The 14,224-nt window shown below is 48.3% G+C and overlaps 1 protein-coding gene across 2 annotated transcripts in view; it reads left to right on the forward strand.

Moving 5' to 3' along the window:
• The first annotated feature begins 3,708 nt into the window (after window positions 1-3,708).
• The window catches only part of SRPX (sushi repeat containing protein X-linked), a 142,683-nt gene continuing 132,167 nt past the window's right edge, over window positions 3,709-14,224 (forward strand). For both annotated transcript variants that reach the window (XM_061135929.1, XM_061135930.1), the window contains exon 1: window positions 3,709-3,852. In XM_061135929.1, coding sequence (XP_060991912.1) covers window positions 3,771-3,852 — 82 coding nt within the window. In that variant the 5' untranslated portion in view covers window positions 3,709-3,770. The remainder of the gene's footprint in view (window positions 3,853-14,224) is intronic.

A 14,224-nucleotide genomic window follows, 5' to 3' on the forward strand; every position in this document is an offset into this window, starting at 1 on the left:
AAACTTGGATTGAGAATTTTGGAAAAGTAGTCCTTCACCACAGCTAGTTTCCAGGTGGCTCAGTGGGTAAGGAATCTGCCTGCAATGCAGGAGACCTGGGTTTGATCCCTGGATCAAGAAGATGCCCTAGAGAAGGGCATGGCAAGCCACTTCAGTATTCTTGCCTGGAGAATTCCATGGACAGAGGAGCCTGGTGGGTGACAGTCCATGGGTCGCAAGTAGTCGGACACGACTGAAGTGACTTAGCACGCACGCATGCACAGCTAGTCTGAGAAGCACTGTCTTAAGTCTCATCCCTCCTGAGTGTCTCCTTGACTTTGATTCCACTCCCATTTCCTAAGGTACAGAGAGACACCAATGTTCCCCTTAAGCTTCAGGTCCTTTACTCTGGAAGGATGTGGACAGAGAAGGACTGGTTTGTGAGGGTGGGGGATAAGGAGGTGTGGGAAGACGGCAGAGGCTCACGAGGGAAGGGCCTTGACTGACATGCTCAGAAAAGCTCTCTCCTGCGGTAGGTAGGGGGCTGCCAGATTCTGCTTCAATGGCGTCTCTGAGTCTACAAGTTCAAGGAAGAAAGTGGAGGGGTGGGGAATCCTGGGACTCCTTTTCCTTCCTTCTCCACTGTGGGTCATTCTACTCTAACTCAGGGGACAAGGCTGTGCTGTTTAATCCAGCCTCCTCCACACTGCAATCAATGGAAAGACACCTCTCCCCACCCCCACACCCCTTGCCAGACTTTGAGGCTGTGTTCCCTTCTCCTTACCTTCGGCACTTTGCCCAGCACTCAGGAATGCTTCCGAGGATAGAACAGGCTCTGTCAGCAGCGCCCTGAGGTGCCTGGCAAGTCTGTCGTAGCCTGTAGGCAACTAAGTATGGTAGGTACTGCTGAGAAGCCACGTTTCCTGTACTCGGAGTCTGTGTGGTTGAATTTTGAGATCTCATGTAGGGCATCATATTTATCTTTATTATCTTCTTATTTATTTATGACTATGCTGGGTCTTCTTTGCTGCACTTGGGCTTGCTCTAGTTGCAGTGAGTGAGGGCTACTTCTTCATTGCAGAGAGCAGGCTTCTCATTGTGGTGGCCTCTCTTTTTGTGGAGCACAGACTTCAGTAGTCGTGACTCTCGGGCTTAGTTGCTCCAGGGCTTGTGGGAGCTTCCTGGACCAGGGCCAGAACCCGTGTTCCCTGCATTGGCAGGCGGATTTTTATCCACTGTGCCACTAGGGAAGTCCTATCATTATTTTTTAGTGTTCAGAGTCAATACAGCATCCTTGCTTATTAGAGATGCTTGGAACCTATTTCTTACCTCTCTCTGTGCCTCATGGCAACAGTGTCTTTCCCCAACTCATTAGTAGCTATGACCAGCAGGACAGGAAGAGATCAGAGCTCTGTGGCACTCCCTGGGTGACTTCTTCTCCTGTTTCCATCCATTCATGACCCTGTCTGCTTGACAGATGATGAATCTACTTAACCATCCTATTGTCTACCAAGACACTGTGAATAGGATGGATAATTTCTCCTATGCTTCCCTCTTCCCTCATCCCTTCTGCCAGAGAGTCCTGTATATAATAATTATAAATAATAATACTAGTTATTGTAATTATTATTATAAATCTGGTTGGAGTTTGTTCTAAAGTAGCAACGAAAGCGGCTCTTAACAGTGTGGTATTGCTTGTCATCAGCCAGATTCAGGTGCTAGGCGAGAGCCAGGTGTTCCTTGTCCGTTCAGTAATAAAATGCATGCTGGGTTTTGTGAGCAGAGCTTGTCTCAGAGGTGATAAAGGAAAGGAAGGCCACCGGTCAGACTAACCTGGACCTGTAAATTTGGGGTACCCATAAACCTTTGCTCATGAGCCTCCAACAGGGGTTCTCGACTGGGGCCAGTTTTTGTGCTAGATGATATCTGACAGTTCCTGGAGACATGTGTTGATTGTCACAACAGAGAAAAATTGAGGGCCTGCTACTTATTCTCGGGCACAGAGGCCAGGAATGCAACTACAACATCCTTCAGTACGCAGAGCAGGCACCCTCCCCAACCAAGAATGGTCCAGCCACAAATGGCAGTAGCACTTGGGCTGAGAATTCTTGACTTAGAATTTATCCCATTCTAAAACCTGCACCACTGGAGCATGAGGGCAAGGGGATGATCCATCTGCTCAAAGGCCAGGCCACATCCCTAAAGATTCATTGGTCTGGCTGGGGTGGAGCCCAGATAGGGTATTTCCATGAAGCTCCCCTAAGGTTTCTCTCCTTGGGTGGACAGGATTGAGAACCACTCCCTGGAGAGTCTGATGAGATGGAGGCCCAGGAAGAGCCTGACCACCCTCATTATCTTGTGATCAGAGGGTTACTGAAGGGTTGTTGGCTCCATGAGGAGGCAGAAGTGATGGAGAGAAGGCTCCCAGGCACCAGAGAGGATAAGATGGAAGTTCAAGGCAGAGTGTTTTGTGAGAAATGGGAAAAGAGCAAGCATCTAGATTAAAAAAATTGAAAACCTTCTGGATGGATATTCCCAGGGCCTTTCATCTAGCTAACAGACCAGACTGCTGAGGCGAGGAGAAAGCTGCCTTTCCACAATGAACATGGCCTCTGCCATGGTACAGGGCTCCGTGACCCCAGAGGCGGCTGGATGTTAGCACCCTTGCCGCTTCCTCCAGGACTTTTGCTCAGTGCGCATGGCACAACTGAATGCAGCAGCCCTAGTTGGAATCTGTCTTAGCTAAGATCTTCTGGCAGGAAAAGGGGCGAGGTCCCTGCCTTAGGTGTTTACAAAAAAAAAAAAAAAGAGAGAGAGAGAGAGAGAGAGAGCCTCGAAGAAGAAACCAGATCCGTCCTGCAGGCAACCGAGAAACCCTATCCTGACGCCAACCCACAGGGTGGAGGCTCCAGGCTGATCGTGGTGTCCTAGGGGTGCGAACAATCCAGGAAATGGGGAACTCTGATTCCAAGGGAACTACAACAGCTGAATTCCCAGGCTGTGGGTGAGACGGGGAACTTTCTGGGCCTTGTGCTCGCCCATCAGCCAACCTTGGAAAGAGTACCTCAAGCCTCATCCCAAACCGCAGGGCAGCCGGCACGCACCCGGGCCAACAGTTGATTCATTCCTTCGCTGAAGAGAAACCAAAAAGCCATAACACGGACGTTGGCGCCGGCGCAACCACACACCTAAGTTCTAATCTCCGCTCTGTCCGTAACCCTGAACCCCGGCAGGTTTCTAAGCGGTGTTTCTTTTCGGAGAGGGTGGGCATAATAACAGCAAACTTGGGGCGTGATCAGGAGGGTCAAACGCGCGAACTTGGCCATAATAACCTGTCGCGGTTGTCTCTTCTCTTTGCCTGCGACTCACGCAGCTCTGCATAGATGACATGGTGCTAGGGGCCCGGGATCTGGGAGGGGGGTCGGGCAACCGGTGTGTGTATTTGGAGTGAAAGGGCGCAAACTGGGAAACCCACAGATACTTTGGGATGGTTCGGTTTACTAGGGCACGCCCCTGGCGCGCTCCGGCACCCCGGAGAGGGGGTGGAGGTGTCAGCCCCGCTCCAGAAGAAGAGCTGGCACAAAAGGAGGGGGTGGGTCGGAGCCCCAGCCGCGCCAGCGCTCGGGGGAGGCGGAGGAAGGAGGGTTGGCTGGGGGCGGGAGACAGGCGAGAGGAGGAGTTTTTAAGTTCGGCCTCCGCCGGCCCGCGGCGCAGTCCCTCGGTCCGGTCGATCTCCTCCCGCCCCCGGGACGCGCGCCGCGCAGCTGAGCGGAGCGCAGCGCCGGCGCGCCATGGGGAGCCCCGCACTCCGGCCCGCGCTGCTGCTGCTGTTGCCTCTGCTGCTACAAGTCCCGCCGAGCCGCGGCTTCCCAGGTAGGGCCAGGGGCGGGCTAGCCTCCCCAGCAGGGTGCCGGGGACCACCCCCATCCCCGGCTTGGCCGGAGGGTGGTGCGAGGCGCCCTTTGTTTGCGCCGACTTCGTCTTTCGCCGCCCCGGGATGGGGGGACGCGGAGCGGGGCTAGCGTCCGGGCATCGGGAAGGGAGAGCCGATTGTCAGGCGGTCGCCGGGAGCCAACGGACCCTCTGCGCCCGGAGTTCCAGGGGGTCAGTCAAACCCACGTAGGCGCTAGAGGCGACTAAGAGACGTTTGGCCGCAGGCTACTTTCTCACCCCCAGGAGTTGCCTCTCCTGCGGATGCTCGCGGCTGGGACCCAGGGGGCTGACAGCTTGTCCTGGAAGGAGCACCTACCCCCTCCCACTCGAGGTCCCAGGCCACCCTCTGGGGCTGCAGGGCACGAGTCGTAGAAGGACTCTCGTGGACGGCGCAGGCGGGGCCTCTCCCGCATCCCCCAACCCCCCCTGCTGGGGATTCCGAGAAAGTCTGCACCGCTGGGAGAGAGGTGCCAGCTGAGAGTGGTGACATGTGGCAAGCGCTTGGTTAGCACGCGGGCTCTGCTAAACAGGGGGTGGGGCTTCTGATTTCTGGAAGGCGTGGTCTGTAGCATCTAAGGGGACCCAGGTGTTTATTAGGGCTCTCCTGGTGTTGACAAAACCTTCTTTGGAAATGCAAAGAGCTTCAGGGGAGCTGGGAAACGTGGATGCACCCGTGTCGCCCTGGAGAGAAAAAATCCATGGACGCATTTTAATTTAGTGTTAATGGGAAAGTGGGTGATGTGGGCTATGGGGTCGGCACATATCTGGCTTTACTTTCAATACTGTGGGCAGTTTAAATTTGGGGTCTGAAAAGCGAACCTACAGAGCTGTGGGTGAAGGTTGGAGGGGGAGGGTTCCCAGATAGCATGCTGGGGAGATGAAGGGCTGGCTGCTAGATATTCCCTGCGCATCCACTCATGAGTGAGTGACTCCAACGTGTGAAGTGATAATCAGGAACTTTTGTTTCCAGCTGACTCTTTGTAAATTTTTCAGCTGTTTGGTAGCAACTGATTCAGGGCGAAGTGGAAAGGAGACTTTATCCTCTGTGCCTGGCAAGTGCCATTCCCCTGTCCCCCATGTGAATTCATCCCCCCCCCAACCCTCCAAAGCGGTAATCAGGTTAATATGAAACTAGAGGGGAGGGAGAAGCCCACACTGCACAGGGAACAGGGGGAAAAGTTGAGAAGTTAGAGGTGGCTTTTCCTGCTAAATTGGGAGGCATCTCTAAGCTGCCTGTGCATCTGGTGGAGCCTTTCTTAGTTAGCCAAGGGGCCTCTCGTCTTTTTCCATCTGACCTTCCTCCCCTCTCTCACCCTGCCCTCCACTCTCCTTCCTTCTACTGCATAGCTTGCTGCCAGAGCCCAGCCACCCACAGAGTCATGGGTTTCCAGCTTGGGCGCTCACTACTTTTGGGAACTGGCCCTGGTTGGCCCGGCTCCTCCCTCCAGCACCAGCCTGCAGGCTGCCCCCAACTTGGCACATCCCAATGGGATCTTTCAGGAAATGTTCTCCGCTGGGGCTGATGATTCCAAAGGAGCAGATTTCAGTCCAAGCCAGAGGTTTTGGAAGTCTGGGGAGGGGAGACTCTCTAGGCCTGTGGGGCCCAAGGCAAGTCATGTCAGCCAAGTTCACCCTAAGTGCTGAGTGACAGATTTTGAAGATCATTTCAGAGGCAGTCTCTTAGCAAGTGGGCATTGTGTCTCTGGTAAGAGGCCTGGAATCAGGAATCTCTGAAAGAGGGAGATGGGGATTGAGAAGGCCCCATCAGCACTTCTCCCCCTATTGTATAACCATCTGAGATTTAATAGGGAAACTGTCAGAGAGAGAAAATCATTCCCAGTCCCACTCCTAGAAGGTCTCTGGAGTTCTTCCATCTTTGAATTTGATGCAGCTTTTCTGGCTCTCTGATTTTTGTAGCCTACCAAGATGCGGTGTTTATAAAAACCCACATGAAGTATATGGAAAGTTCACAACAAAATTGTCTATACTGGATTGTGTTTGTATGTCTGTAAGATAGGATTCTTAGTCTGTTCTTTGTTTTTGCTTTTATTGATGTGTGATTGACATATAACATTAGTTTTGGGTGTACAGCATAGTGATTTGATATTTGTACACTCTGCACAATGGTGGCCACAGTAAGTCTAGTTACCATGCATCACTGTACATAGTTACAAAAATTTTTTTTCTTGTGATGAGAACTTTTAAGATCTACTCTCAATACAATATTATTAATGATAGTCATTCCCTGGTGACTCAGATAGTAAAGAATCTGCCTGCAATGCAGGAGACCCAGGTTCAATCCGGGTTGGGAAGATGCCCTGGAGGAGGGAATGGCTACCCACTCCAGTATTCTTGCCTGGAGAAGTGCATGGACAGAGGAGCCTGGCAGGCTGCAGTCCATGGGGTCACAAAGACTGGGTAAGTAACACACACACATACCATGCTATACGTTTCATCCCATGACTAATTTAAAGCTGGAAGTTTATACATTTTGATCGCCTTCACCCATTGCATCTACTCCTCACTCCCCTTCCCCTCTGGCCAACACGAATCTGTTCTATGTATCTATGAGCTTAGGTTTTGTTTCATTTTTTTAGATGTATATGTGTGAGATATCTCACATATCTGTGAGGTATCTCACAGATATGTGAGATCATGGTATTTGTCTTTCTCTGCCTGACTGACTTCACTTAGCAAAATGCCCTCAAGGTCCACCCATGTTGTCACAAATGGCAGCTTGCCATTCTTTTTTTCTGGCTGGATAATGTTCCATTGTGTGTATATACCACATCTTCTTTATCCATTCTGAGCCACCAGAGAAGCCCTTTCTCTAAATGTAAATTTATATAATTTAATTTTCATGGCAATAAACTTAGGGATGGGCTGCCCTGGTGGCTCAGACTGTAAAGAATCATCTCTACAGGAGATGCGGGGTTCAATCCCTGGGTTGGGAAGATCCCCTGGAGAAGGAAATGACAGCCCATTCCAGTGTTCTTGCCTGGAGAAGCCCACGGACAGAGGAGCCTGATGGGCTACAGTCCATGGGGTCGAGAAAGAGTCGGATACAACTTAGCAACTGAGCACACATAGTAGTTGTATTTTTTTGAGGAACCTCCATGCTGTTTTCCATAGTGGCTGCACCAATTTATTTTCTCACCAATAGCACATAAGGATTCCCTTTGCTCCACATCCTTGCCAACACTTGGTTTTTCTTGTCTTTTGGAGAATAGTCATTCTGACAGGTATCTCTTTGTGGTTTTGCTTTGCATTTCCATTTTATTCTGTTTGTAATGACCTCTTGAAACCTCCTTTACATCTGAGATTTTTGAGGTTCAGTGTACCTCCTTTTGCAAGCAAGGCTGAAGCTAGAGAACAAGCGCTGAGGCCAATAAGAAAGGCTCCATGAATCTGACGCCTGTTGAAAACTGGTCAAGTGTGTGGTTTCACCAGCCAGGAACACAAAGTGAAGATGGCTGAAAGCCAAACCAGACCTCACCAGCCAGAGCAGTCTTTTATTTTATTTTATTTTATTTTAGAGCAGTCTTTTAAAATGCTGCATTTGGAGATAAGTATTAGGAGCTGAACACCTGGCTCAGGGTGTACAATTAAAGTCTCATTGGGAGCGGGTTAGGCTAGAAATTTCTATTTGGGTTTAAAACATGTAATCAGCTGATAGAATTCCTCTGCATTCAAAAGGAGAATGCTAGTGAGAAATGCCATATTTTCTGCCCTAACAGTAAACATGGATGTCACAGCCATGAGTGATTGCAGCCCTCCAGTGTGAGCCGGTGAGCCCTGAGGAAACTCAGGAAAGAAAAGAATTCCTGCCATCTTGACTGTAGCCATTCCCTACAGTGAACCCTGAGGAAACCCAGGATGGAGAAGCACAGGATACTGGCCCAAGACAGCTGAGGTGCATATCAAAGGAATGATTTCAGTGAGCCCAGACTTGCATCTTCCCATAGATAGAAAAGCGCTGAATTTCTAACTTGGGTTATCTAGTTTTCTTTAATTAATGATAATCATTTGATGTTCAGACTACCTGCCCTTTGGTGTTTTTTTTTTTTTCATTTATTTTTATTAGTTGGAGGCTAATTACTTTACAGTATTATAGTGGGTTTTGTCATACATTGACATGAATCAGCCATGGAGTTACATGTATTTCCCATCCTGATCCTTTGGTGTTTTTAATATTTATTTTCGTTTATTTATATGCCCCGTGAGAACTCTTAGTTGCAGCATGCAGGATCGTAGTTCCCCTACCAGGGATGGAACCTGAGCCGCCTGCTCAGGTTGGGAGCACGGAATCTTAGCCACTGGACCGCCTGGGAAGTCCCTGCCTGCTCTTTGTTGCAAAACTTCTACATAACCTGGCTCCTCCCCTCACCTCCTCAGAGCAGTTCTCTCAGGGTTACTGGAGATGCTGTCTCCCAGATTGAAGTCCTAAAAATTCCCACCGAATAAAACATAACTCTCAGGTAGTGAATACTTTTTCAGTCGACTCTGGGAAAAGCAGGGCCTTTTCATCTGGCATTTTCTTATTGATAACACTGTCAGTACAGTATCCTGCTGCTGTTGTTGTTTAGTCGCTAAGTCATGTCCGACTCTTTTGCACCTCCATGAACTGTAGCCCACCAGGCTCCTCTGTCTATGGAATTCTCCAGGCAAGGATGTTGGAGTGGGTTGCCATTTCCTTCTCCAGGGGGATCTTCCCGACCCAGGGATAGAACCCGTCTCCTGCATTGTAGGCGGATTCTTTACCACTGAACCACTGGGGAAGCCCATGTCCAATTCTTGAGACCTCATGGCTTTTTTGTCCATGGAGTTCTCCAGGCAAGAATACTGGAGTGAGTTGCCATTCCTTTCTCCAGATCCTGCTATTACTGCTACTCGTTTCGTAGATTTGTGAGCTGAAAGAGACACCAGAACCCATCACTAAAGCACCGTCTTCAAACCTTCCTCACACAGAGACTGAAATATTGCCCTTTGCTTTGCAGTGATTTCTAGAACATTCTCACTTTTAGTCTCATATAACAACTCATCCTACTTTCTTTGGCCAGATACATCTCTTTTAAATATAATTTTGCTTCATTTTACTTCTAATTTTTAAAATTGAAGTAACTATCACTTGTTTTGATCACATTGCTCTCTTACTCAAAAAGCTAGAGCAGCTGCTCCCTGTCCTCTTAAATTAGCTAGAAAGTTCTCTGCTGTTGATAGGGGACTCTACAGTTTGCCCACAGCTGAATTTTCCAGTCCTTCTCTCCTGGCTTCCTTCCTAAAATCCAGCCAAAGTTGACTGTCTGCTTTTATAGACCTGGAGTCCCATGTTCCCTCTTCTTGTTGGTTATTTCCCTGAAGCCTCCATTTGTCGAAATTCTGCCCATCTTCCAGCAACACTCCCACTTGGGTGAAACTTTTCCTTGATCCTTTGATAAGGAAGCTCCTGCCTTCCTGTAAACACCCGCAGTGTTTCCTATATCTTGTGGTATTTATCATATGTACCATACATTACAGTGAGCTATGCATTCCTTTACGCTTCTCCTAGATTCTGAGGCTGTGAAAGCGGGCGCTACTCTGTCTTAGTGCTCTGTATTTCCCATGGAGCCTAGCCACGACCTTGGAAGCCAACAGGATATATTTGTGCTTATTGAGTTAATGTGTGCTTGCGTGCTAAGTCATTTCAGTCGTGTCTGTGCAACCCCATGGACTGTAGCACACCAGGCTCCTCTGTCCATGGGATTCTCCAGGCAAGAATATGGAGTGCGTTGCCGTGCCCTCCTCCAGGGGATCTTCCCAAGCCAGGGATCGAACCTGTGTCTCTTACGTCTCTTGCACTGGCAGACGGGTTCTTTGCCACCTGATAGTTTTCCTGCAATTCGAGTGATGAATTTAGCCAGAGGAGCTAAAAGAAACATGTGGGCAAACAGTACATGTGTCACTGCTAACCTCCATACATAGAGATGATGCCTTGCTGGCTGTAGAGGTTGGCTTTTTTAAATCCGTGAACACCCTCCTTTTGAGCAAAAACCTTCTCTGTTGGGGGTTGTAAGACGAGACACTTACTGCAGCCACAGACTGGAGTTTGCATTTATTATTTTTGTTGGCCACTTTGCTACAGTCCCTTCCAAAGTGGTTGAATGGTTTCCTTAGTTAACGCAAATGTGTGTGCTGCATCAATTCCCCTTTCAGAGAATGCAACTCAAATGAGTAATTGAAAGTGAAGACTGAAGTGCGTTTCAAGAGCAGAAGGTTCACTTGCCAGGTTGTACCATAGTCTGAAATTGTAGCAGCCAAGTTATGAACAATACCCAGGTTAAAGATTCATTTCGAAAACAGCAGTGTGAAGAATCACCTCACTGGAGTTCCAGTTCATAGAGAACTTCTCAAGCCAGCCCCCTCAGTTCTTTTTTTCATTTTTTATTTTTTATTGGCGTATAGTTGATTTTCCATGTTGTGTTAGCCCTCAGTTCTTGACTGTGTCATTTCTTGACTGTCAGATTTTATGGGCCATTGTTTCTGGGGTCTTTTAAGCCTGGCTCTTTCTCTTGGATGTTTGAATTCTGCCTTCTTCTCATGGAACCTGGGCTCTACTCAAGAGACTTTGCTTTTAAAGTGGACATAGAAGGATGGAATGCTAGGATACCAGGATGGAGAAGATGGGGAATTCCTTCTGTCAGTAGCTCTCTGTCTTATGGTGAAATAGATACCAAGTTATCTAAGGTGGTAACTGTTAGAACATAGATGGGAACACAGAGAGGAGCCATGTAGGAACCCTGGATCTGGGGATTAAAGAGTGATGTTGAGTGATGCTGATGCCAATAGTGTTGACCCTACAGGCCCAAGGAAGGTTAACATAGGATGTCTCTGGGCTTCCTTCTCTAACAACATTTTGAAATTGGAAACAAAAATCTATGTGAGTGATCTTTTTCTGGGGAGAAGGCCCTATTCTAAATCAAAACCACAACTTACTAGATAGCTTTGTGAATTCTATATAAGTATGTGCACTTAATGGGCACAGAAGTCAACAGAGAAAGGAAGATGAAATTGCCAGAGTAGGGAAACTTTGAACCAATGATCGGGTAGCCTCTTGGGTTATAACCAGTGGTACAATTTCCCATTCTCCTCATTTAAAAATTGACACTAAACAAAACAGTCATAATCCTAGGTTGTAATTACCTTCAGGCCTGGGCTGACAACTTACTGTAGCCCTCACTTAACACAGTATCTGGGACTTGGGGCAGAATCTTTTCGTGGCTGTTTGTGGATTGATTGAACGATTGAGGTAATTGTGACAGGGAATCAACACATTCTATTTCAAATATCCCTGCAGGATTTAAGCAAAATTTCCAAGCTGCTAATCCTCAAAGAAAAAGAAATTCAAGATAGCAGAGGCAATTTGCAGGACTGAACCAAAGATCCATTTGGACAGGCAACATGTAGGGGCATAGTTAATTGCTGAGGCTCTTGCATCTCAAATCACCTTAGGACACGAGGAGACTTAGAAACACCAGGGAATTTGCAGGGAGGGAGCAGGGTTCTTCAGATAAAAGATTTAAGGATAAACCTTGTTGGAGATGATAATTGGTTGCACCTGGGTCTTATGGGCTCACAGCGCACTCTGGCCTCAGAAACTTCTGGAGCTGTCATTCCTGAGGTGAGTGATTCACGGCCCCGTAATCCTTAGCTCATACTTCATGCCTCTTGATGCATTGTTCTCCAGGGAGAAGATAAATGGGTTTGGATGTAGTGCCCTGGATTATCCCAAAGGTTTGGGGTTGTGAATTGAGTGTATTGGTTTTAAAACTTTTTTTTTTTAAATGAGTAATAGTCTGACAGATCCAAACATAGAATTTGGGGGTAGACTTTCAGCCTTGGCTTTGAAAGATCCTTGCCCTGTTGCTTTTGCCCTCCTCTGACAGTGACCTGTTTGGTGACAGGGCCCGCGCTGATTCCTCTGTTATCACTCACTGGCTCTTGGCGGCGTCTGCCCAGTTATGTCGGATGAGCCTCTCTATCTGTTCTGTAGCCAGCACAGCCTGGACCCTCTTCTGGAGGCCTCTGGCCTGATGCTGGCCGTGTGGGTGGCTGGGCTAATGACCCTGCCAGCTCCAGGGATTCAAGAATGTTCAAAAACACTGGTTAAATGAGGGCCACGGGGCAAGTGAGAATTGAGCCGAGTGTTGGCAGGCCCCTGGTGGAGTGGTGAGGAAGTGGTGGCCTGGCCACATCCCCCATCTTCTGAGACTCTGCCTCCAGGGTGGCCGCTCTGTAGAGGGACTCTGACAGACTTGTTGCCACTGACTCAGCATTTGTCAGACAAGGGCTTCAGTTCCTTTAAACATCCAGTGTTGAAATCCTGTCTCCACTTTGAGTCTAACTCAACTTTCCAAAGTAGTAGAATCGGTCTCACCAGGAACTACTCATGGACTCGATGCCCACAGCCACATGAGCAGGCCTTGGAGTCTTGTTCGTTCTGTGTCCTCGTGGCTGACCAGGGAACCTGGCCCTTGGTGGGGGTGGGGGGTTGTCTCAGTAGGGCTGATCTACTGGTTGGGTGTCTCGAGCTCTGTCTAGAGGCTCAGGAGTTTCTCACCCACATCCAGGTTCCCTACACGGGCCACTTGATTCATGTGGCACCTCAGCCTAAGAGGGCGCCTGAGACAGAACTCCCCGTGTCTTAGTGATGATCCTCTAAAGTTCAGCGAGGGGAAGGAATTTGTCTGGAGTCACACGGGAAGTGAGAAGCAGAGCTGGCCTTAGAACTCAATCTAGTGACTCCAGGATTCCCTTTCCTCCATGGGCAGGAACTTAATTCAGTTTTTGAATGGCTGCCACATGTTAGGCACTGGCCCAGCACCAGGGATTGGCAGGCAGGGATCAGTGGTGCCCCGGGCACTCCCAGAGCCCTACCTTCATGTATTTCTGCATGGTTGTTTGTATCAACACTTGGCTGCAGTCTGAGACTCTCACACCCAAGGCTGCTTGGGTGTTACTCAAGGGTTCTGAGAAGTTGCTGCCCTAAAGCTGGTCCTTGCCCATGCTTGTCGAGGTCCCGAAGTCTCCCTCTCTCTGCCACTTGCCTTGAGCTCCCCAACTGACAGGTCATGATATTTTTTAACAGCTTTCTTGTGATGTAATTCACATACCACATCATTTACCCGTGTAAACCAATTCAGTGATTTGTATTCAAAATTGTGTATCCATCACAATTTTAGAATGTTTCATTACCCCTAAAAGAAATCCCACACCCCTTAACCATCACTTCCTACCCTCTTCCCCACAGCTCTAGGCAACCACTGAAGTATTTTCTGTCTCTATATATTTTTCTCTTGTCAACATTCTATACAAATGAAATCACACAATATTTGTCCTTTTGTGTCTGGCTTCTTTGGCTTAGTATAATATTTTTCAGGCCTCATCCATTTTGGAGCAGGTATCAGCTCTTGACTCCTGTTTATGGCTGAATTATATTCCATTGTATGGAGAGACCATATTTCATCCATTCATCAGTTGATAGACATTTGAGCTGTTTCTACTTTTTGATTATTATGAGTAATGCTGCAGTGAATATTCATGTACAGACATATGTGTTCATTTCTCTTAAGTAGATCCCTAGGAGTGGAATGGTAGGGTCATATGGCAACTCATTTAACCATTTGAGGACCTGCCAGACTGTTTTGCCCAAGGAGATTGTACCCTTTTACACACCAACTCTTGAGATTATAGTCTTTTTGGTTGAGTGATATCATTATAGCTCAGTTCATGAATAGCATCCACTCAAGGGTTGAGTGACAAAGCAGTGTTTGTGCTGCCCACTGGCAGCATCTTGGCAAGAGTCACCTAAGGGTGCTTGCCACACTCTCACTGCTGGCTGTGGGGCATTGCATAGTCCATAAGTTACCTTTGGGCAGGTTAGAAAAAGATGCCCTGTCTAGGCACAAGTTGGCACAGAGCTTGATCAGGAGATAGATTTTGCGCTAAGTAGGAAAAGGATAGAGGCAGGCCCAGGACTCAAGACTTAAAGAGTGCAAGGTGGGAATTTCGTGGCCGTCCAGTAGTTAAGATTCCGGGCTTTCAAGGGTGCAAGTTGGATCACTGGTTGGGTAACTAAGATCCCACAAACCATGTGGTGCAGCCATAAAATAAATAAATAAATCTCATACAAAAATAAAGAATGGAGAGCAGCACGGTTTGAGACCCCACCTGGTCTTTGGTTGGGTGTGAAGGTGGGTGCTGTGATGTAGACAACTTCCTGAATGCCCATATATGCAGCAGTCCTGGGTGTCAGTAGCTCAGCTCCAGGTGGGAC

The sequence above is a fragment of the Dama dama genome, chromosome X (assembly GCF_033118175.1).
Source record: "Dama dama isolate Ldn47 chromosome X, ASM3311817v1, whole genome shotgun sequence".
NCBI lineage: Eukaryota > Metazoa > Chordata > Mammalia > Artiodactyla > Cervidae > Dama > Dama dama.